Source organism: Ostrinia nubilalis, chromosome 2 (assembly GCF_963855985.1).
Source record: "Ostrinia nubilalis chromosome 2, ilOstNubi1.1, whole genome shotgun sequence".
Classification (NCBI taxonomy): domain Eukaryota; kingdom Metazoa; phylum Arthropoda; class Insecta; order Lepidoptera; family Crambidae; genus Ostrinia; species Ostrinia nubilalis.
This window is the reverse complement of record NC_087089.1, coordinates 6,145,367-6,168,426: the sequence shown is the minus strand read 5'-3', so window position 1 is coordinate 6,168,426 and position 23,060 is coordinate 6,145,367. Positions and strand designations below refer to the sequence as shown.

Here is a 23,060-nt window from a genome sequence, read left to right as displayed (position 1 = left end):
GAAAGCCGTGTGTAAACGCGCCAACGTCACTCGGACACGGCGTATTACTATTTTAATTTCGCCGCGGTATAATCTTGGTGGCTATTTTCGAGTTTTTATTTTGGCGTAGTTCGCGTGTGGTCGATCCCGTCAACATCTTTTGGCGGGAAAGCCGCAGTCGCTGCTGGTAGCCACCGGTGCACCCGCCACTAATCGGTGTCATTTTTTTTTAAATAATTCATAATCCTCATTAATCACACTGGGATTACAAAACCTCCGTGAATCAGACATACAATGGTGAGTGTTTCTTTCTTTATTTGATCGCGTATTTCGTTACTCGTATTGGGTTAAGAATAACCTTGAAAGTCTACACAAATCCAAGGGGATAGAACCAATTATAACATGGCAACAAAAATAAAATATTCCATACACAGCTTATTCTTTAAAATGTTTATTGTCTTGATCTAGAGGAAAATCTTTTAAGCTGTTCATCAAGATTAGAAAATGTACTCAATATTTATTTTTACACGGTTCTAATAATTAGGTATCACGCAGTGATCGTGTGATCAAACGTTCAGTTTTCGTGCATCGTCCGTGGTAAGCCGTCAGACATCACATTACACCACTCGCTATCGTCAACTTATCATCAACGTATCTCCAGACGGTCATACGTAGAAATCCCTGTCGATATCAACAAGATTTAAGCACCAATAAAACCGTTTATCAGCGTTGTGTCTGATTAAGTCTAACAATTCGGCAGATAAGTTCCCAATGGTGATTTTCCATAAAATAAACTAAAGAAACAATATAAGACGCAAATTAAAGCAAGGGCGATCGAAAAATTGTTCTGTATCACTAGTTTCTATGTTATAATATTGTAATACAGGGGGCACTTAATTCATTAAGTATTTACAAAAAACTATTCTAATTAACTTAATACGACCTTTCGTGGTATTACGATAATGGTGTAGTAGGGAGTAGGAACGATGTACAAAATGTGAAATGGCGGAAAAGCTTATTTCATTTCTATCAATAACTAAAAATATATATTTACCAAAAAGTTACAAAATCATCAGAAGTTTTAGTCCTGCTTGAAGGGTTTTTTATAGTACAAGCAAGTTCCAACTAGGTAGGTACTCCTATTGATTTAGAGATAAGATTTTACTGACTGGACTTTACAATAACAAAGACTTTCTTTCATCATTGTAATTCACAAAGGTTATGATTCAGTAACGTTCTTGGAATCACAATATAAAGCTAAACTCGACTTTAGTCTGTCATATACCTACTTTAGATGGACGATGTAATAATAACATCCGTACACTAGAAAAGATTTGATTCTTTGTTTGCATTGATACTAGTAATAGACCAAGTTGAAAAAATCTTTCACCATTAGAATCCTATAGCCCTGATGAAAATAGGAGTTTTTTCTATTCCACCATTTTCCGCAATCTACACCTCATGTCACATATTAATTGACTGGACGGTACGAAGTCTGCCAGGTACTAGCTAGTTCTTTATTGCGATTTTGTTACTGGAATAAATGACTTTGATTCGGTAAGGTCGCATACATTACTATTGATCAAAGCTTTTTATTACGAAAAAAATAAGCTGAAATTCAGCAAAAGTTCAATTCTGTTTTTTATTCGAATTTAAAAACAGAGGTAGGAATAGAGGGATAATCTCTTTAATCAAAGTCAAAGTCAAAATTTCTTTATTTGTATAGATAGACTATTTAAATAGAGCCTCTACATGTCTCAATCTTTTTACCCTACCAGCGCTTCGAGACCAACATTTGGCAAGTGCTGAGAAGAAGCGCCGCGCCGCAAAAAACTCAGTCACCACTGTCTGCCGTATATACATAGATCACAGTTTTAAACAAATCGTTTATTCGCAATTAAGATGTTGTGAAATACAGTGGTGATGGAGTGTTGTACAGTTCCACAGCTACTCAGATAGCTGAGAACTGCTTCGAACCGGCACCGATGACCCGTCCGGCTGCCCCACTCTGTGCCGATAACGGAGAACCAACTCGCAATTATTGCTAAATTGTACAAAACAAATCATGCAATGTGTCAAAGTCCAGAGAAAGATCTTTTCAATAATAAACACTTGACTTGTTTATTCCATTCTTTCTTTAGAATGTAATTACACAGTAGGGATTTTTAATTTTACTTAGCGACTTCTAACAATAGCGCCTAAACTGTTACAAAAGTACAGTACTTACAACTCTGTATTAATGTGAAGTTAAGGTCAAATGTAATATTTCGGAAATTTTTGGTTGGTGACAGACGAATAAAGCAATGTAAATGTTACCAAACATGCGTCATTAATTTGAAACAAATATTTTTTAATTTAATATAAGTAGAGCAAGTGACCTGGTAAAGGTCGCGGGAGGTGCCTGGATGCGAGCGGCGCAGTATCGGTCTTCGTGGAAATCCATGGGGGAGGCCTGTGGACGTCTATCGGCTGAAACGAACGAACGAACGAAGTAGAACAGAAAACATACACACGAAAAACATAACCATCCTTCTGGCACAGTCAGGTAAAAAGAGAGAGCTACGTAGAAGCGAAGAACATGAAAACTTGATTCAGGGTTGCGCGTACTGAAGTCGAAACGCATTTCCTAAGTAAGTTTTCAACATTTTTATTAATTTAATTAATACGCCATTTAAAAACTAAGGTAATTTACGCGACAGTTAATCAAGTTAGCTTGTGAAACGTGCCACATATTTTATTCGAGACATCATTAACTTTATTACTGATAGCAAGAACACAAGTGAGACAACAACAGGCTGTGATAAGCGAACCGCTTATAACCGGCGCACGCGCCGGCCGCAGGGGGCCGCTGCGCGCACACAAGCGCCCGCGCCCGTCCTCACGCGACCTCCTCGCACGCACACATTGAAAACGCAGTGATAACGCGTTGGATGTGAGTTTACACAAGTTGCTGATGACGTACAATTTTGCAGCATATTTACTAAAGATTACAGTACAAGCGAGGTTGTCATTATCATCTCGCTAAAATGCAAATATCAAATGTGCCATTAATGCCATGCAATATTTACCCTATATTCCGCACAATCACATAGATATTAAATTAGATATCGAGTCATTTTCATAAAAAGTTTCACTACTGATTTATCAAATTGTCTGATATACCTAGAGGGATAAGAAATGCACTTTTGACAATTCAAGGGAAAAAATCTGTATACTTTTGTAGAACTTTGTTTATTACAATTTAAAGAAAATTTTATGAAATTTATTTTTAAACTTACTTTTTCTTCCATTCGACCAATCTAGCATCAAAATTTTGTAAAACTTTCGTTAGAATTACTTCGAAATGGATTCTGGATGGATGAATACTGCAGAATTTTTGGATTATTTGAGTTCTTCTGCTCTTATGGTAAAACCGCAAAAAGAAGTCTGCTGGAGTGATATTGGGGCTTCTTGGTGGCAACAAGATGTCAACCCTGCTTAATTGATGATTGGATTGAAAGGATGATGAATTTTTGAGAGCGCTATACTGGCATGCTGAAAAGTTTTTTGATTCCAAAGTTGCAAGAATCGCGAGACTATAACAGGAGCACTTGGTTCCTGCAAGATAGAGCTACGTGTCGCACTTCAAATGAAAGCATTTAGGTGGTAAGACAATATTACCATAAAAAATAATTTTACGCAGGGGTGACATCTCCGATCCGAAGCCCCGATCTCACTCCAGCAAACCTTTTTGTACTCTAATAAATCCATCAACTAACAACGAAGCTAAACATTCGGCAAGAAATGGAATCCATTTCGAGGTAACTTTAACGAAGGCAAGGAAATAACTTGGACGATGTAATTTTAAAAAAAAGTTAATTTTAAAATAAAGGATAGTGCCAGGGTCTGGACCAAGTGTTGCCCAGAATTAACCCATAGTGCATTTTGTTCATCAGGCCTATACTAATGTGTAAACCGAAGCGCACCCTGGAGTTAAGAGAAAAAAAGAGTTTTGTTTTGAATTATTTACATACATCATCGATGTATACGTACTACGCATAAGATTTCTCGATTATGGCATTAAATAACACTACATTTTAATTATCTGTGTTTGGTAAGTTATATTGTGTGGAGGTCAAAGCGATACCCATATTAAAGCGACATAAGGAAATATATTCTCTTAGCGACCCGCTAGGAGGAAATATTTTGCGAATGATATGGATGGATTAGATAAGTAATCTATTGCCTAAATATTTTTGATCATTGATTCTCTGATCCATCAAGCAATCATTTCACAATCACTCGGCGAGAAGGCCGTATATGCGTGCACAGATAACGTGTGGTATACCCCGATACAGATCAGTGACACCTAAATTTTCAGACGGCCTAGAAAAATTAATTACATCTTGTCTACAATTTAATTTCACAGACAAAGATAAGAACTAGTTTGGGTATTAGTACACGTTATCTCCATCGCAACTAGTCTTGTACAAAAAGTTGTTATTTTGAATTCATTCACAAACAAACAGATAAATTAAAAACAATTCCGCAGTTCTAGGTACACTACTAAAATAATAAATATGTGTCAGGAAAACATGAAACAGTCAACAAAACTTATAACGATATCTAAACCAATTTTACAAGTATTACAGAGAACTGTTAAAATAATTTTTAAATGCTTTATAAAATCTCAAGTAATGCAGGTAGATAAGAAAACTGCGCAGTTGTTTTATTATCATCATACTCATGCTTTATCATCTTATCGTGTCTAGATAGGTACGTGCTAAGGGATTCCGACACACACGAAGTGACGACGTCCCGTTTCACACGCATGCTGATCATGAGGACTCATGAAAATCTATCAACTAAAAATATCATCTATGACAAAATCTGCAATAGGCTACGATGACATTTCAACTCAATATAATTACTGTAATAATAATTATTCGATTATGAAAAAAATTAAAAAATATGTGTCCCAAATTTTTTATTATCTATCTGACGGACTAAATAGAATTTCGATTTCATTATACCCAGTCATCATCCCTATTCATTGGGATTTCATCAGAATCTCCAAAATTTCACAATATTAAATGAAACTAGGGTTTTCTTATTTGTGTTTAAGAGAGCAGCTGTAAGTTCTATCCATGTTACCTAATTTACCAAAAAATATTAAAATACAGACAAAGATTTTTTTTAAACATGGCTTGTTTACATATTGCGGACATAATTAAAGTTGTTGTGTACTTGGATAATAACATTTATAAGAGTAGAGATTTAATTGATTGCCAAAGAGAGAAAAGAGCACAATTGCATAACAAAACTTATGTGGTGAAACCCCTCTCAGTAAACCAAACATAAACAAAATAATGTTAAGAATGTAGAATTTCGCGTTTGAATTTCAGAAGCAAATCGCACGGCACGGCCGCGGAAAACCAAAGTCGGGCTTAAATTGAGTTTATTTAATGTATCTCAAGTTCCTGAGTCCATAAAAGGACTACAAAAGGACCAAGATTACATCACAATTTGTCCAAGACCATATAAAATATTATGATGAATTAAGACTTCAAAATAGCATACTGTAAAGATAACCAGTAAAAGGTCGGTCTACACCGACGCGCGTATCAGTCACCTATTGAACCGCGGACTATCGTACCGGTAATAACTGGACGGCAGCCGCGGCAGGCGGCTTCTGATAATGCTTCCACATGCTATCACACAAAACACGCTCAGAACTGCGTAGAACAAATGCACGCCATTTTACTCCTTATTGCCAACAAATTATCAATTTTTAATACATCGAAATCTTGACGTATTAATAAATTTTCCATAAACTGCCCAAAATAATGCAAGTTGCGATTTTTATCGATAAAGATAATGGTACGAAAGGCAGCGTGTTCGCGGGGGACTCGGGCGCTTATCAGCCGTCGGCGTTGTCAGTCTGAGACGTTTTATAAGTAGGCGGCGCGAGTGCCCGCCACCACTGTCCGTATAGCGATCGCGCAGTGACCACTGCTTGTGGAGCTTAATACGTTTTTGGTGATTAGTGTTGAAATAATGTTAGTATATCCGCAATGGAGGCCCGACGCGGCCAACGGCGGGTGCAGAGTCCAACGATGGATGTCTGCGGAGCGTTTCGCGCCTTATTTAGCGAGGCCTGTGGTCCTTCCTCCTCTACCACCACAGGTAATAATCAACCGCAAGGTTTTTTATTTATTTTAGTATTTGTTATGTATTTGTATAATTTTAAAGATAGGTACAAAACAGGCTGACAGGGATCATGTAACAATCATTATCAGATGTATATTTATTTAGCATCTCATAAGAGATGTAGGAATAATTCGTAACTAAAAGTTTTTCTTTTCAATTATGTATATTTCTATGCCTATTGCGTGACAAGTAAACTAATTAAAAGTTATTCTGTTTTTTTAGTTATCTGTGGTTTTTTACGTAGCTCATTATTATTTTTTTATTTGAAGGGTTTTATTATTTTAGTTAGGACAAAGTCTAAATAGCATCATCTGAACCTAATCTCTTCTTTCCAGTTGGAAGACGAGGACTCATCCGGCGGGTCGTCCCCCGAACGCAACCCTATCGAGTCCGACGAGACCGCGTGCAGATGGCGCGGCTGCGGCGAGCGGTTCGCGAGTATCGCACGTCTTTCCGCGCACGTCGCGAGGGCGCATGCTCACGCGCACAGCGATGGGCTGTTTTACTGCGGGTGGAGGGACTGCGCCCGCCCGCTTAGAGGATTCAATGCTCGGTCAGTATTTCAAATTGTTAGCAAAGTAAAAAAAAGTACCTATTTGCTCACTTCTCATTAGAGTAAAAGTAAAAAAAATACAGTTCAATAGTTCAATAGAAATCATAAATTGGACATTTTACATGGCACCATCAAGTAATATAAAACTATCTTGAGGTCATAAATCAATGCATTATTTTTACTCTTGCCAAAGTGTTCATTTAATTTTTTTTTTAATAACATTTTGAGAAATTTCGAAGTCGAGAGTTTTACAATTTTTATGTTTATTTTAACAGGTACAAAATGCTAGTACACGTGCGCACACACACGAATGAGCGACCTCACACTTGCAACCAATGCAACAAAAGCTTCTCCAGGGCAGAAAACTTGAAGATTCACCTGAGATCACACTCTGGAGAGAAACCCTACGTTTGCCCATATGAGGTAAGAATTGTTTTGTTAATCATGTCTTTGTTATTTTCATTGACTCATAATTTTATTACAAGATAGACAAGCTTATTAAACGTTAATTAACTTTATATTAAGATTAACGGTGAACTACTCACTGGAGTAATTATCGAGTAATTAGACGTTAATTAAAAGTACTAATTACAAATGTTAATCCACGAACTACGCACGCAGACGCAAAAACATAACGGCGTTTTTTTGTTGACAGGGCTGCGGCAAAGCGTACTCAAACTCAAGCGACCGTTTCAAGCACACGCGGACTCACACAGTGGATAAGCCATACTTCTGCAAAGTCCCCGGCTGCAACAAGCGTTACACCGATCCTTCCAGTCTTAGAAAACACGTGAAGACTTACAAACACTTCGCCACAGAAGAGCCGATCCGAAGGGAATCTTCAGACGAGGTTCAGAGTCCTGAGGCGTACTCCCCAAGGACAGAAAACTCTTCTTATCCCAACAATGAGCCTTCGTCACCTCTACACGCAGGCTACAGTCCACAAAGACCTGTCGTATCTCCGACCTACCACCCAATTATAAATCTAAGGGACACCACACCAGTATACACACCTGTACCTGTCGAGCCAGTTACTTACATAGAACCCATGTACCCTCTGAGAATTCCGTCCAACGAAATGTCCTACCTAGAATATACACAGATGTACGAGCACTCTTACAGAACGTATTACTCGAGCAGTCTTGGTTATCCGCTCTATAGACAGAATGTGAGCGAGAAAGCCTACACTTATGAAGACCAGATACGGTATGATGACATCACAGTAAATGAAGTGAACCATGCAGAAAGGTATACGCAGAAAGACGAAGAAATGCCTCTTAATCTAATCTGCCCCAAGCAAAGAATAGAATGCAAACCTATCGAGGAACTAGTAAGACATACAGACTTGCCATTAGATTTAAGTACTAAAAGTTAAATTAAGATAAATAAACTATGTATTTATAAACTAATAAGTGTTTCTCTACCTGTGTGTGTTTGTTAAATGTCATTCACTTTACAAAGAAATGCAACATTATGGATCCTACAACACTCCAACTATCCCCAGGGGAACATACTTAACCTTCACTGGTTGGGTTTTATTGCGAGATAATGACGAAACAATTCTGACTTGATTGATAGAACACAGACAAATTGTTCTAGATAGGTTTAAGTCTATTATTACCAGAAACACACATAACGAATTATTTATCGCCTATCTATCACAGATAAAACTGTATTTCCATTATGATAAAATTGACTACGATGAAGGTGCACAAATTGTAATGATGACTAAAATAATTTTATCTGCTACGTAATTCTAACTCGTCATTTAGCTCGTCATCTAACACATCGCGAATTGAAATAGAAGACATGATTATAATTACATATACATCTATTGATAAGATAATAATTAATTTATGATGGCACACAGTAGGCCTACTTCATCGTCATAATAACGCTGATGTATCATCACCTCATCAAAAATAATCATAATTAATTATATTATGTAAAGCTTAAAGTTGTCATTTGGAAATCAAAAATATCTTTGAATTTTAGAATATTATTTTTATTTAATTATCAACGTAATGTTTACCACATGCAAAATTAATTTCATAATAATAATTATTATCATATTTATCATACACTGGCTTGTGTCGGAATACATACGATGTCAACTTAGGAGCCATGCTCTAAGGAGTGCCCACTTATTTATCATTTAAATCACAAAAATGTATACGTGATTTCTTAGTCTCTGAACACTTTTCGAGCATAACTATGCGTGGTCCTTAGCGTGTGTTCAACAACTAGCACCAATAGTACGACCCAAAACCTTATAGTGCGACTACACATGGCGAATTTACACAAATTACCAATACTTGACGTTCCCGTGGCATGATGGCGACTCGAAAGGTTCTAAATTTGATTAGATTTCTTCCAAGACATGGCTACAGACATAATTTAAAACTCATTTCCAGTCTACTAAAAGTATACTTAATTCAGATAATCTACCATTGATTTCAATGTGAAATTATCATTAAAGGCGTTTTGAAGTATAATAAAATTCACTGATATAATTTCAAAATTTTATACTCATGTAGTTGTTTGTATCTTGTCGTCGCCAATATTGAGTTCGCCACGTGGCAACGTGTAGCTTTAACACCATGTGTAATCTCAAAGCGCAAAACACACTGAGGCGGTACGATGCACCACGCCACGCAGAAATCAGCTGCGGTGGCGTATCAGGTGAAGCGTAGACGAAGCGAAAAGAGACTAGACGTGTGATAAGCAATCAAAAGAATTTTGTTTGTTATTGAAACGTCTCGTCTCCAAGTGGAAACGGTTGAGCAGAATTGCACCCCCTTTTAATGGAAATAAACGTCTCTCGTCTCCGCTTTGATGAAAAACGGCCCTAATCGGGACGAAACGGAGCGGGAATAAAGACACCTTTTAGAAAAATAAGAATTATTCATGTATCTCCGCTGAACTCTCAGAAAGATAAAAACTCTCCGCATATTTCCACTCCGCTCTGCTTTGGTGGAAATAGCATGCGCATCTCGCCTCGTCTCCACTTTAGTAAAAACGTCTCTCAGAAAGATTATTTTCTACACATCTCGCCTCTACCTCGTTGCAAACCGGTCCTCAGTGTGTTCAACTCTCAAGCAGTTATAAGTGCGTTTAGGGCCTACTGTTCAGCCGGCGCTAGGCGCGAACAAGCCGCGCCATGCCTTCGGAGATCGCGTTGAGAGCGGCGAGATCCTGGCGCGCGGTGTCGAGGAGATGCGCCATGCCGCGCTGCTGCATCGTCAGGAATTGCTTCACGTCTTCTTGCGCGCCTAAAAAGTTAACAAATTATAAATAAATGAAATATTCCTAGAAAATTTAAATTTTACACTGCGCCATCTAGTCCTAAACTGAGCAAAGCTTGCACTATGAGTAGCGGACAACGGATATAAACATACTAAACACTACTTTTTTACTACAATAATTGCAATATTGTAAATTATTTGCCAAAATACCACACGATTTTCAAAATAATGATGGAAAAATTGACAATGGAAAGAGAGGTAGGAGTGATAAATCGTCCATTCATGAGAAAGTACTTTTTAAATTATAAGAATTAATTGAAAAATATATCAGCAGTCAACACCTATTGCCAATAAATACAGACAGACGTTTCAATCAACGTTTCAAACATGGATAACATATAATGTATGTAGTTTTTACCCGGATCTAGCTGATAGCGTTCTTGAGATGTGCCCGCGCTGGCGCTGCGCTGCAGCCTAACCGCGCAGAGCAGCTCATTCAGGCGACCCTACAGAAAATAAAAATATTACATAAAATACCTCAAAGTTTACTGAAAAAAATGTACTTGAGAATAAGAAGAAAATTCAAAACGTTTCGAGATTAATATTAGAGAAGAGAGGTAACTGATCAAGGTGTTTTGTCTTTTCTGATTCATGCTTTTTCGAGTAACACATCTATTCCTTTTTCATGCTGGCATCAATCAAAGAAACGAAGGTCGAAAAAATTTATTTCTATTGCTGGTAACAATTAGAACTGTAATCTTAATTACTTAAGAACAGTATAGTCAAGTAGACAAATAGTGCGGTAATTAATCTATCATCGATCACAGAGAGCGGCTGCGTCCCTGCCATATCCACCTGCCGAACCGGTACCGGCCGGATACACTGATAACCGGGCCTAACGGCAGCCGCTAATGTTCGATATTACGCGTCCGTCGCCACCAAATGAGTCTAAGGCCACGCACTACAATCATGACCACACTGCACCGCGTGTTGCCCGAATTACAGCTTAATGTCACAGGCGTGAGCACACAGCGAGCTAAGCTGACATTTATTATGAGTAATGACTGATATAATTGATTAAGAACAGTTACATACACCATTTTAAACGTATAGTTAAGGCTTTGCATTCAGGCAAACAAATTATGTGGCTCCTAATTGGAACATAATTGCCAATATTGAATAACTGTTGGCATTAAAAAATAATAATCCAACTAGACTCAAATAATAAGTTAATCAATTAAGTTGGATATAATAATGACGTCATAACATGAAATTACTTTACAAAATGTAGGAATAGGTAGAGTTTTGACATTCCCTAAAAAATGTCAATTGACTGGTGGTCACTTACGTTTGTGGATGGCCCGCTAATGCCACGAGCACCCAGATTACACTTGTCCCTAATACACTAACAGATAATTACTAGTTTTCCTACCACATTAGAGGTAATGGTGTTTTAATCATTGCAACGTTACGTGTGACACATCTTTTGCCGTTAGGAAGTGATTAACTTATGGTTATTTTTAGTGGTTATACCTAATTAACACAAGCCGTGTTATGAAACTATACTTAAGTATGAATGTTTTACTGAATCGAGTTTGAGCTTCGTTTAATTAAATTAAGGGCTACATACAAATTATTTCTGCTTCAGGAGTATAAAATTATGTAAACTACAAGTTCAAATACCTACGTAATAGAGTTTATACAAAATTATAAAACTTCAAGCATGACTTATTAATAGTTTTAGTGATTTTGTCCCTCTATATTGTAGTCAACGTATTGACTACAATATGTTGCATTACAACATACAAAATCATACTGACTTAGTTCAGAATTTCAGATGCACCCAGCACCCATACAACTATTAACCTCTTCAAAACAATGTCGATGCAATGTCATATGGGATTTGTAACTAATGGCATACGTATTTGCATAATGTGCCTCTGTCAAATGCATCGATATAGGCCTACAAAGCCATGCTTATTATCAGAAGATCATTAGATATTTCAGTCTTCAGCTTTAAAAGTACACAACAAGCAGACAATAATAAATGCTAAGTAAATTTTACATCCCATTACCATTATGTATAACATTGTTGTCTCGCCATGTCATGTGAGAAACATAAAAGATATCAAATATACCAAACACAAGTAACAAGTAAGAACCAGTTTGGGGATATAATACATTGTTTGAACAACGATAATAACGTTGTTTAGTAACAGCATCTTAATTACTGTTAGTTTTATTATACTGTTATAGATCATTAATTTAACGTTGACGATCAAAAATCCCACCTGCTGCATGAATGACGTTATTTTATAACTGTCAATAATTAATTGACTGACTTAACTAAACCTTAGCACATAATTAATATTATAAAACATGTTGAATGGCTAATTGAATTTTCTCAATGTCCTCCAGCTACGCTGTAATGAAGGCTATTGAAAATTAACCAAAGGTTTTTAATTTATTGAACTGCCAATAATCAGAACCTTCATTAATTGATCAAAAACGAATTCCATTCTTTACCCATACAGGTTTCATTGTGTATTTCATGATCACGGTACAGTAACATGATAGAAAATATTCAATTATTATGTCCGTTACTACAGGTGTTATAAATAGACGCTTACCTACCTATATTGATATATAAAAAACCGTCTGGTGTCTAGAGATAAGACCGTGATAACGGAACACGCATAGGTCGAGTGTACCAGTGTACTATGGGCAGACAAGGACATCACTAGTAATCTATAGCCTTAATAATCCGATAGGTGTTGTGGTATCACGTAATTTAAAGAATGATGCAGTCAAAATGACAGGTCATCCTGGATTATTAATCTTGATGAATTATGTCATGCCCTGAGTGCCCACAGTTTTGTGTTCCCACATAATTCTTCACCAAGACTGCACGCCAGCAGCGAACTATGTTTTTAGTAAACTACTCATATTTAACCCATTGACGTATCATTGCGTATTGTTCATGGGGACCAGGCCTCCTGATATATGGATACAAAGGGGGGGATTAGTATCATAGCTCATAAGTAAGCATACAGGGTGGAATTTTGTAATGCCACCTGGAGGAAAAGTATCCTTAATACTGTAGATAGAAAATTTTACTCAAAAACATTCCTTTATTTTTGAAAAGAAAAAGAACTGCATTCAAAAATTTCCCGCAAATTCTTCCATTTCTTGTAAATACACTTCTGGACACATCTACTGGCCCACCTTGTATTTTCAGTTTCATTTGGTCCTAGCTAAAATTTTATATTAGGTCGAGCAAAAAGTTTTGATGCAGTTTTGAACCTGGCACATTCACAATTTCATTCAATAGTCTTTTTTTTAATTTCGAACACAGAGTTTAAAGAAACATAAGACAATTTGGAGCCTGTTTGTTGATATCAAACAATCGAATACTAAAAAAACTTGGTTTTATTGGTTTACTTGGATTTAATTCTTGAAAAAGTGATTGATATCTTTGGTTTTGCAACAAACATTACTGATTCTTAACATTAAGGTGAGGTTCTATCAATAATCTATGGATACTTCACCTGAAGTCGCCGCCCAAGCTGTGGCACTTATTCAGGCCGGACACAGCCAAAGAAACGTGAGTGTTCAACTTAATTTAAGTCGATCTGCGGTCCGAAATGTTTATCGGAGGTACCTAGAGACTGGTGGCTTTGTTCGTCGCCAAGGAAGGCCACGATCTCGGGTCACAACTGAAAGGCAGGATCGATTCATCGTGACGACCAGCTTGAGAAATCGTCACCCTACCTCCATTGAGATACAAAACCAACTTCGCGACTTCCACGGAGTATCTGTGAGCGCTTGAACTGTTCGGAGAAGGTTAAAAGAACGCGATATGGTACCACACAAGACAGCTAATGGGCCCAAACTAACGCGAGCCCACCGAACAGCGCGCCTTCATTTCGCACGCAGTCATTTAAATTGGACACAGCAAGATTGGAGCCGTGTACTCTTTTCTGATGAGTCTAAAATTGTGTTACATGGCAATGATGGAAGGAAGAAGCTCTACCGACGTAAGGGAGAGCGTTTCGCACAATGCTGCTTTGAAGAGAGGGTTGCTTATGGAGGTGGCTCATGGACTGTCTGGGGCGGTATATCCGCGAGCCTCAAAACTCAACTTGAGGTTGTTACAGGACCACGGCTGCCAACTTTAAATGCTGAAAGGTACATCCGTGAGTGCTTAGAACCTCACATGATACCATATGCGGACTATGTGGGCCCAAATTTCCTTTTTATGCATGATAATGCAAGAGCCCATGCGGCCGGCATCGTCAGGGAATATCTTCGGGATGTGAACATCACAGTTATGGACTGGCCAGCCAGAAGCCCAGACATGAACCCCATTGAGCACATGTGGGACGAGCTAAAAAGACGTGTTAGGGCTCGTCAGCCAGTTGCCAAGACGATGCAGGAGTTGAAAACTGCCATAGAAAAGGAATGGGAGATGATCCCTCAAAATTTCGTAGAGCGATTGATAAACTCTATGCCTTATCGTATGAGAGCTGTGGTAGATGCCCATGCAGGCAACACGCGTTATTAAATTAAACCTCTATTTGATAAAACATGGTTTTTATTCAAAAATCAATTGCCTTTAACAAGGCGCATATCCGACTTGTTAGGCGTAGCTCCATGTCGTATGGTATTCTGAATTCAAATTTAAAACAATACGATCGAAAAAGATGGTATAGCCCGACCAGGAACATAAAAACCCTCGCCATGTTGCGGAAAACTAATGGTACTAATTTCTTTTAATGGCAACAGTAACTGAAAACTTCATTAACATGTCACCTTGCATGTCAGTCTATTGCTGTCAAAGTGTAAACAAACATTATTTTAAATATGCGCAATTCATTTTGTGAATTAAATTGCTAAAATCTTTTTATAGTCTTGAAAGAAAAGTGGTTCACAATGTGTTAAAGTATTTGTCGAAGAGAAATACTAAGGGTTCGGACAATATTTTCATTGAATAATGTTTCCGACAAAGGTTGTCAACTTGACTGACATGTTTATCGTATAGTACAGTCCACTATGAAAATTAGCTGTGGTTTGTTTCAACTACCTATTTTAAAGTTTTTTGTCACTTTTTAAGTGTTGAATTTTATGGAATTGGGAAAGAAGTACCGAGTTTGAAGCGTTCTTAGCAGACATTGCAGTTGAATATTCAAGTTCTGAATTTGATTATTGATGAATAATAAAATAAATCCTACTAGCTCGATTGATGGTTTCATTTAATTTATTTAAACCACGTTACCTATAATAATATGTTTTCGTTAATTTATGAAAATATCCAATTAGCCCGTAATCCTGAATCCTGATACATAAAGTTGGCCTATTAATTTAACACAGGTACGACTGTACTCAGTGTTGCACTATTAAATGCAATTGACGCGCCTCTATGCCAGGGTTTTTATGTTCCTGGTCAGGCTATAAAATGTATCAGGTTTAAATCTGCATCAACAGTTTTTGTTCAATCTAGCAATCATATTTCGGTAGGGGCCATCGAAACCTAAACTCTAAGGTGGGCCTATAGATGTCCAGAAGTGTAAATAAAATAATTTAAGATTTCATGGTTTTCCTTTCATTTGATTTATCAAGTTTGTTAGAGAGATTTTATCCTTATACTTAACCCTAACGATCGATGCAATAAAAATACAGGGTGTAATTTTTAACAAATTTTAGTTGGTTCGATTCCCGGGTGTGGCAAGCAAATTTTTAGAAATCTTTGAATGCAGTTCTATTTCTTTTAAAAAATAAAGGAATGTTTTCTTTGAAAAATTCCACCCTGAAAAAACTAACAGTAGCGAGCCACCAAACATAATATGTATAAAGCTCACTCGCCTTCGTGAATTGCAACAACTATAATACAATTTTCGAATCGTTAGTCCAACATTCTATCTATCTATCGATCGATGATGTGCTCAACAGCACCACTGACTGGCTAGTGACAGGACCTTGTTCTTCGATGGCGTCATCCAGTTAAGTAAAAATGTTATATGCCAGTTTTCACCATCAATCCCCAATTTTTAAGTGACCCCTATAATAACACATAACAGGAATTTTGTTTTCATAAGGATCACTTAAAAATTAGGGATTGATGGTAAAAACGGGTAATAGTCTCTTTACCGCTTCAGCGCTCACCAGTCTGTCTATTACTGTCTTAGCCGCTAGCGAGTAATAGGTCCTTACTCTACAATGGCGCCAACCGGTTTTATTTATTTATTTAATGCACAGCTACAGACAACAAACAATAACAATACATTTAATACAACAACAGCACAATATTAAGTCTGAGCTCTAAAACGATAGCCCTCATTGGTGACGTCATAGATTGTCTTTTGAAGAGTTTATTTATTTATTTATAGAACTTTATTGCACAATAAAAATAATACAATGGGTGGACTTAATGCTATTTAAGCGTTCTCCTCCAGTCAACCCCTGAAGAGTTGCAGTTTGACAACTCATAAGTTTGTCATTTTAGTAAATGTGTCAACTACCCTATTATTATAGTATTACGCTAAAGCATCTGGTTGATGTACTCACATTGTATAGAGGCGGCGCGGCAAGTTGTGAGGCTAGCTCGTGGAGGCGCGCCCGCGCCGCTTCTTCTTCGGGGCTAAGCGCCACTCCCACGTGGTTCAGTGTCTCTTGGCGCGCTATAACCTGTCATGAGAAAATAAACTTTAAAACTAACGCAATACAGAGCTCAATTACATGACTACAAGATCAGAATCAGAAATGATATATGTTAGAGGACTAAAGTAACCGACGTAACCCACTGAAATGCCAAACTTACGTGGACTGTCAGGTTTTGGCATTTCAGCTATGCCCCGCCCCAGAGTCGAACTGATAGGCGTTGGAGCAGATACTATTTCGGAGTAACCCTCAGCCCTGAATAACATGACTGATCTAAACCAGTCATAGGTTAGCGACGACGGCGGCGCGCACGACTCATACTTACGCATAGCACATTCATTGTTTACCTATTGTTGTAGTTTTGTTTTTACATTCAAATTACAATAACTTTAATAGAGTCCACTCTCGTTATTATTCAAGACCTGAGGCTCAAACATGGACGATAACCAAGTTTAAGTACTGCCAAGTGGCTAGTTGGGCCAAATTCAGCTCTCAGGCAGTTTTCATACCAGAAAAGAGTAAAACACAGTTTAACTTACTTGTAACAAAGTGTGTCTCAACCCGTGCAGCCTTGCAGCCAATTGGGACAGCCGGGCGGCGGCGGCGGCCCTCCTAGTCCGAAGCTCGCCCAAAGTGTCGCTCGCTTTACGCAGCCAACTGGCCTGCAAGCCAGCTTGCTCAGCTTGACAACTTGCGCGGAATTTTATCTATAAACACCATTAAAAACGAAACAATTGAAGACAATCTAACATAACAGTGATTTTTTTTTATTATTCAGTGACATAACGTCTCCATAGAGTAGAGGTGGGTACTTTTTGAGTGATAAAATAAACATACCTCGGAAAAACCAATGATAGGCACAGGAATGTAGTTATCAGGATCAGGATTGTCTGCTTGTGCTTGCTTCCAAAGTCGCATGTCCATTCCTGATGATCATAGCATACATAACATTAATTTACTTTAAAAATTCACGGGCGGCGCAGGACCGGTTGTTGTGGAAGTCCTTGGGGGAGGCCTTTGTCCCTTTGTCCAGCTTTGGACGTCATTTGATTTACACGAATGAACGAAGGAAATTTAAAAATTAATAATAATACACTATACTTAAAACTAGCAATGTGGTATTAGGGTTTAGGGCGCATGCACGCGGTAGACGTGCGTTTTACCATTGCGCATGAATGCGCTCCGAATCTTGGAAAAATCAGATATTATTATACTTTTACACCAATAACATCACGTACACAGCTCTATCGGATTATAACACTCTCGACGGTGCCTGATAGAACCCCCACTAAGAGTAGGCCCACACCGTTGATTTTTAGTTGGCCGATAGTTGTGCCCCATTTTAAATTGTATGAAGAATCGACCAAATCGAATCGGCGTAGTGTGCGCACTCCCATACATGCCCATACTGATCAACTGCCCGACTAAACTATCGGCCGACGAAAAATCAACGGTGTGCGCCTACTCTAAGAGTCGAGTGACAGCGTGACGTTAGAGCTACCGGCACCGTTCAAAGACAAAGTCAAAATTTATTTATTTGTATGGACTATTTAAATGTACATACTTGCAAATTATCAAATATTTGTATATACTACACATCTCTACTACATGTCTTATAATCTTTTTACCCTACCAGCGCTTCGAGACCAAAATTTGACAAGTGCTCAGAATAAGCGCCGCGAATAGAAACATCAGTAGTAGGTATATTATTGATTCAGGAGCAGTCATCTGAATTTACCACGCATTCTTGTATTCAAAAACTAATTTCTTGTTTCACCAAACTTCAAAATACCTGGCGGCGGCGTCTGCAGGTAGTTTTGCAGCATCTGCGGCGAGGGCCGGGTGACGGGCGTGACGGCGGAGCAGCCGGCGCCGGCGAGCGCGGTGCGAGCGGCGCCCGCGTTCAGGAACGCGGCTAGTTCTGACGCGGACACGTGGGAACCCCCGGCGTTCTTGTCTACGACGAATATCACCACCTGAAGGGTTATAATGAGGGCTATCGTTTTTATACTTAACAGTTGGCACCCCTGGCGATTGACAGGACCTTACTCTACAGTGGCGCCATCTTGATGAGTGCAAATGCGATAGTCCTCCTACCACTTTCACGCTCACCAGTTGGTGCCACTGTCTTCGCTACTAGCAAGTGACAGGACCTTACTCTACAGTGGCGCTAACTGGTGAGCGCTAAAACGATAGCCCTCATTGGTTGGCAAACTGCAAAACAATGAAGGCTACGGAATTTGCACTTGCCAGATGGCACCACGACCGTAGCCACTAAGGTAATATTTGTTTGACAAACTGAAAAGAATAGCGCTATGTATTTACGCTCACCAGTTGACAACATTGTCGTAGCTGCTACTAAGAAAGGAAGAAAGAAAGAAAAATATTTATTCGATTTAACAAACTACAGGATAGTTAGGGCTACGAAATTTGCACCACTGTCGCTACTACTAGGGTCTTTGAATAACAAACTGCGAAACAATAGGGGTTCCGTATTTGAGCTCACCAGTTGGTCACACCACAGTCGTAGCCATCAGATAGCGACTCGGAACTTACAGTGGCGCTAACTGGTTAGATTAACTAAAATGTGTAGAGAAGCTACTTTATGACAAAAAAAATTTGGTTCTTCCTTACCTGACTTTTGTTTTCTAAAACATTTTTCACTGCATCAATGTTAACAGTGAGGTTTGGTTTATTACCCAACAAACCAGATAGTGATGTGATGAGTGCTTGCTGATTATTCCTGAAAAACACAATTGAAATACTTTCAAAATTTAATTAAAAATACATAGATAAATGATACAATTCTTTGTTTAGAGTCAAAGGCAATCTCATATGACACTCTGTGGCGTAACTGGGCTGGCAAAATGCCCCCGTCCCTAGTCCCTAATCGCCCCCCCCCCCCCTCCCCCCCCCCTCGCTCTGCTTCAGGGCGATGATACCGAGGCCCCCCTGAAAAAAAAAACTCTAGAATTTGCCACGGGCCTCGGATGGTATAGTTACGCCACTGATGACACTATTTGTCATTTTATAATGAAAAGTCACTCACTTGATTTCTTGTTCTGTCTTGTTGAACGTCAAAGCAACGTGACCTTCCTTGTCTTCCCGACCGCCCAGTCTTGAATACCCCACTGCTTTGAACCGACATAATGGGTTCTGCTCATTCAGCTCCAGTGCTGGAGAATTCCGACTATAGTAAGCTTGTCCTGAAACGTTTCAAAGGTAACATTGGAACATAGAATTTATCATAACATAGTACAGTCGACAGCACATCAGGCTATACCTTTTGGTTTCAAAAAAGCATCTATTACAACTACTTATGATTACAGCTAGTGAGTGTCAAGTTCATACAAAAAGAAATCGTAGTGACTGAGTAATGACTTTCTTCTTCTCATCACTGACGCACTTATTGTCCTAAATCAGTAGCTCTTTTTCATTTGTTGACTTTTTCCACGGAATTTATGATGACCTTTGATTGGAGGTATATCGACAGGTTAATCTAAATATGTAACTGAAAGGTGACTGACTGACTGACTGACATAGTGATCTATCAACGCACAGCCCAAACCACTGGACGGATCGGGCTGAAATTTGGCATGCAGGTTGATGTTACAACGTACGCATCCGCTACAAAAGGATTTTACAAAACTCCACCCCTAAGGGGGTAAAACGGGATCCACGCGTACAAAGTCGCGGGCGGCCGCTAGTGACTAATTAAATTGAGCTATTATTACATGTTATATAGACACTGCTTTATGTCAAAAGCTAGCAGTATAAAGATTTTTAAAGAAAACAAGTGGATCATACCAGTGCCCCACTGAGCCTGCAAGAGGTTCCACTTGGCCAGCACCTGGTCGCGCTCATCCCCGAAGACGTTGCAGTTGAACACCGCCGCGATAAGCGCCTCGTGCGCCGACGCGGGCCCGGCCGGCTGCTGCTGCTGTTGCTGCTGCTAGAATATAACAGTATTATTTGTTCTACTGAGTCCACCATAGTCCAGTGTACTCGCGATGCCTCTAACCGTCAGAAATGGAAGCACAGCCCGACTAAGAAGAAGATTGAGTCGTAGTTTCAACCAAAATTGTCCCAAATATAATAAAACACAAACAAAAAACATGCCAAACTTTAATTACCACGAGCACTCTAACATTGCTAATTTAGACCGATTTAACCTGCCCTCTGAAGTATGGTATTTTTATTCTTTTGCAAATAATCAGGTTGATTTAATTAAATAACAAATACAAAAGTGATTTTGCACTGGGTTGTCTCTCACATGGGAATCTTCAGAAGCTCCAAGTCTCAGTCTCTTAACACAAATTTTGGTACACATCACTGATGAACCAAAAACAATTTTATATTTTTTTATACCTGAGGCTGTCCAAATGTGTTGGTTCCAAGACCAGCGCCGAACCCACTAAACCCAGTGGTAGCTGGTTTAGTTCCAAATGCAGAACCAAATGTTGATCCAGTACCAAATGTTGATCCAGTACCAAATGTTGAAGTGCCAAATGTGTTGGAGCCAAGCGTGTTGGAACCAAGTGTGTTGGTACCAAATGTTGGGGCTGTACTGCCGAAAGTAGAAGTACCAGCTCCGAAAGTTGTACCTGTTCCAAATGTGTTGGTACCAAATCCACCAGTTCCAAAGCCTGTAAACAAAACACAATAGATGTTACATTGATGCTAGTTAAAAGGTAATAGATGATAGATAAAATACACTTTAGTCACACAAGACAAGAAAACAAAAAGAATGAAATATACAAAAGATACAGCACAAGATCATTAAAATTATAGATTGCATTATTAAGAGCAAGGTAATTTAATAAAAAGAAGTTTTAACTTTTTTTTTTCGTTAAACAGCTATTCTGGTTCCATGAAGTCCCAGTATCACTGACCAGTAATCTATTGTGATCGCCACTATTTTAATTACAATTCGCCTCCGAGTACTAGCTTACCAGGAAAAGCGATATTTTTTTATAATAATCACATACTTCACAGTTGCAAATTAACAGACTACATTACCTGTTGCAGGTTTAGATGTTGTATTTCCAAAGCCAGTTCCACCAAATAATGATGGTGCCGTAGACGCCGGAGCTGTCCCTAAGCCTCCAAAAGGTGCAGCTGCATACAAAATAAAATAAAATAAATCCTACTAATAATTTATAAAGGTGAAAGTTAGTGTGGATGTTTGTTACTCTTTCACACAAAAACTACTGAACAGATTTGGTTGAAACTTTACAGTATTATTATTTGTAACCCAGATTAACATATAGGCTATAATTTATGCGAATCTGTGGCACTAAATTTCAGGCGGATGAAGCCGCGAGCAAAAGCTAGTTAATTAAAATTTACACTTCATTTTCTGGGTACTAAGCTTATCAATAGCAGACTATTTAGTTTTTAAAGGAACTTGTAGCTTGTAGATCAAATAATAAAGCCAAAACAGAATGGATGTGACTTAGAGCATAGTATTCCAGTAATTAACTATTACACCAGAAAGCCTTGAATTTAAGTATTATTTAAACATTATGCAGTCTTTTTAAAAGTCGATAAATGACAGTATCAAAAGAAAAATATACCTGTACTAGTTGCTCCCAATGAACCAAAGCCAGAGGAAGTTGTGGAGGTTCCAAAACTGAATCCAGCGTTTGAGGTAGTGGCAGTATTAGTACTCCCAAATGAGAATGTTGCTATAACATACACAAACATAAGCCATAAGATCTAAACCTTTTAGAAAAATACATATAATTAATTGTCAAACTTTAAGAGTCAGTTGTAGTTAAAGGGATGTACTCAGACGCAAGCACAAGAACTAAATAAATAGTACAAAAATACCTCAATAACTAGTGCGCAACGGGACCAACTTGATGCCATTAGCAACATTTAACATTATTGTGACTAAGTCAAAGTTTTGGGAAAATAACTATACATTATGCAAACTTACGTTTAGCTGCAGAGCCGAAAGGGGCACTCTGGGTGGTACCTGTAGAAGCACCAAAAGAAAAAGCCATATCGGCCTAACGATATCTCTTGTTTATAAACTATGTATCATAACCTCAAAACACTGCAATATTGAAATTCTTGCCGCAACTCTTTGCAGCGTAGAAAGGTGACCGAAACTGACCAATAAATTGAATTATGGAATACTTTTAATTACATGTGTTTATAATAAATAATTTCGATCAAAAATTCAAAATGTATCGTCGGTACCAGGCTGTCAGTCAGCAGCTGTCAATCGTAGCATTTTTAATTATTTTTATAAAATTTGACATTTATTTCACGGCTCTGGATACAAGCTTTTACTCCAATTGATACATGATGTACAAGGAGTATTTACCACTAGTAGATGATCGTATCGTATCGTATCGTACCCACATGAGTAAAAGTTAATGGTCAGTCATATCGTATCGTATCCACATCATGAGTAAAAGTTAATGGTC

General features: G+C 38.3%; 2 protein-coding genes across 4 annotated transcripts; one reads left to right on the top strand and one right to left on the bottom strand.

Moving 5' to 3' along the window:
• The first annotated feature begins 191 nt into the window (after positions 1-191).
• Positions 192-8,133, top strand: LOC135080951 (zinc finger protein GLIS2-like). Of its 2 annotated transcripts, none has more exons than XM_063975682.1 (4): positions 192-276; positions 6,504-6,721; positions 6,997-7,144; positions 7,377-8,133. In XM_063975682.1, the coding sequence occupies exons 1-4, from the start codon at positions 274-276 to the stop codon at positions 8,094-8,096; spliced, it is 1,089 nt and encodes a 362-aa protein (XP_063831752.1). In that variant the 5' UTR covers positions 192-273; the 3' UTR covers positions 8,097-8,133. The 2 variants fall into 2 exon arrangements, with proteins under 2 accessions (XP_063831752.1, XP_063831746.1); XM_063975676.1 differs by lacking the exon at positions 192-276 and adding an exon at positions 5,932-6,144.
• Positions 8,134-8,704: 571 nt separating this feature from the next.
• On the bottom strand, positions 8,705-22,868 carry LOC135080938 (probable nucleoporin Nup54). 2 transcript variants are annotated; one of them, XM_063975661.1, is made up of 13 exons: positions 22,565-22,868; positions 22,200-22,310; positions 21,643-21,741; positions 20,992-21,269; positions 20,431-20,575; positions 19,673-19,829; positions 19,258-19,366; positions 18,416-18,599; positions 17,461-17,549; positions 17,163-17,330; positions 16,531-16,650; positions 10,385-10,472; positions 8,705-9,993 (listed from the first exon to the last, which is right to left on the bottom strand). In XM_063975661.1, the coding sequence occupies exons 1-13, from the start codon at positions 22,629-22,631 to the stop codon at positions 9,860-9,862; spliced, it is 1,749 nt and encodes a 582-aa protein (XP_063831731.1). In that variant the 5' UTR covers positions 22,632-22,868; the 3' UTR covers positions 8,705-9,859. The 2 variants fall into 2 exon arrangements, with proteins under 2 accessions (XP_063831731.1, XP_063831738.1); XM_063975668.1 differs by having other exon boundaries at positions 20,431-20,572.
• Positions 22,869-23,060: the final 192 nt, after the last annotated feature.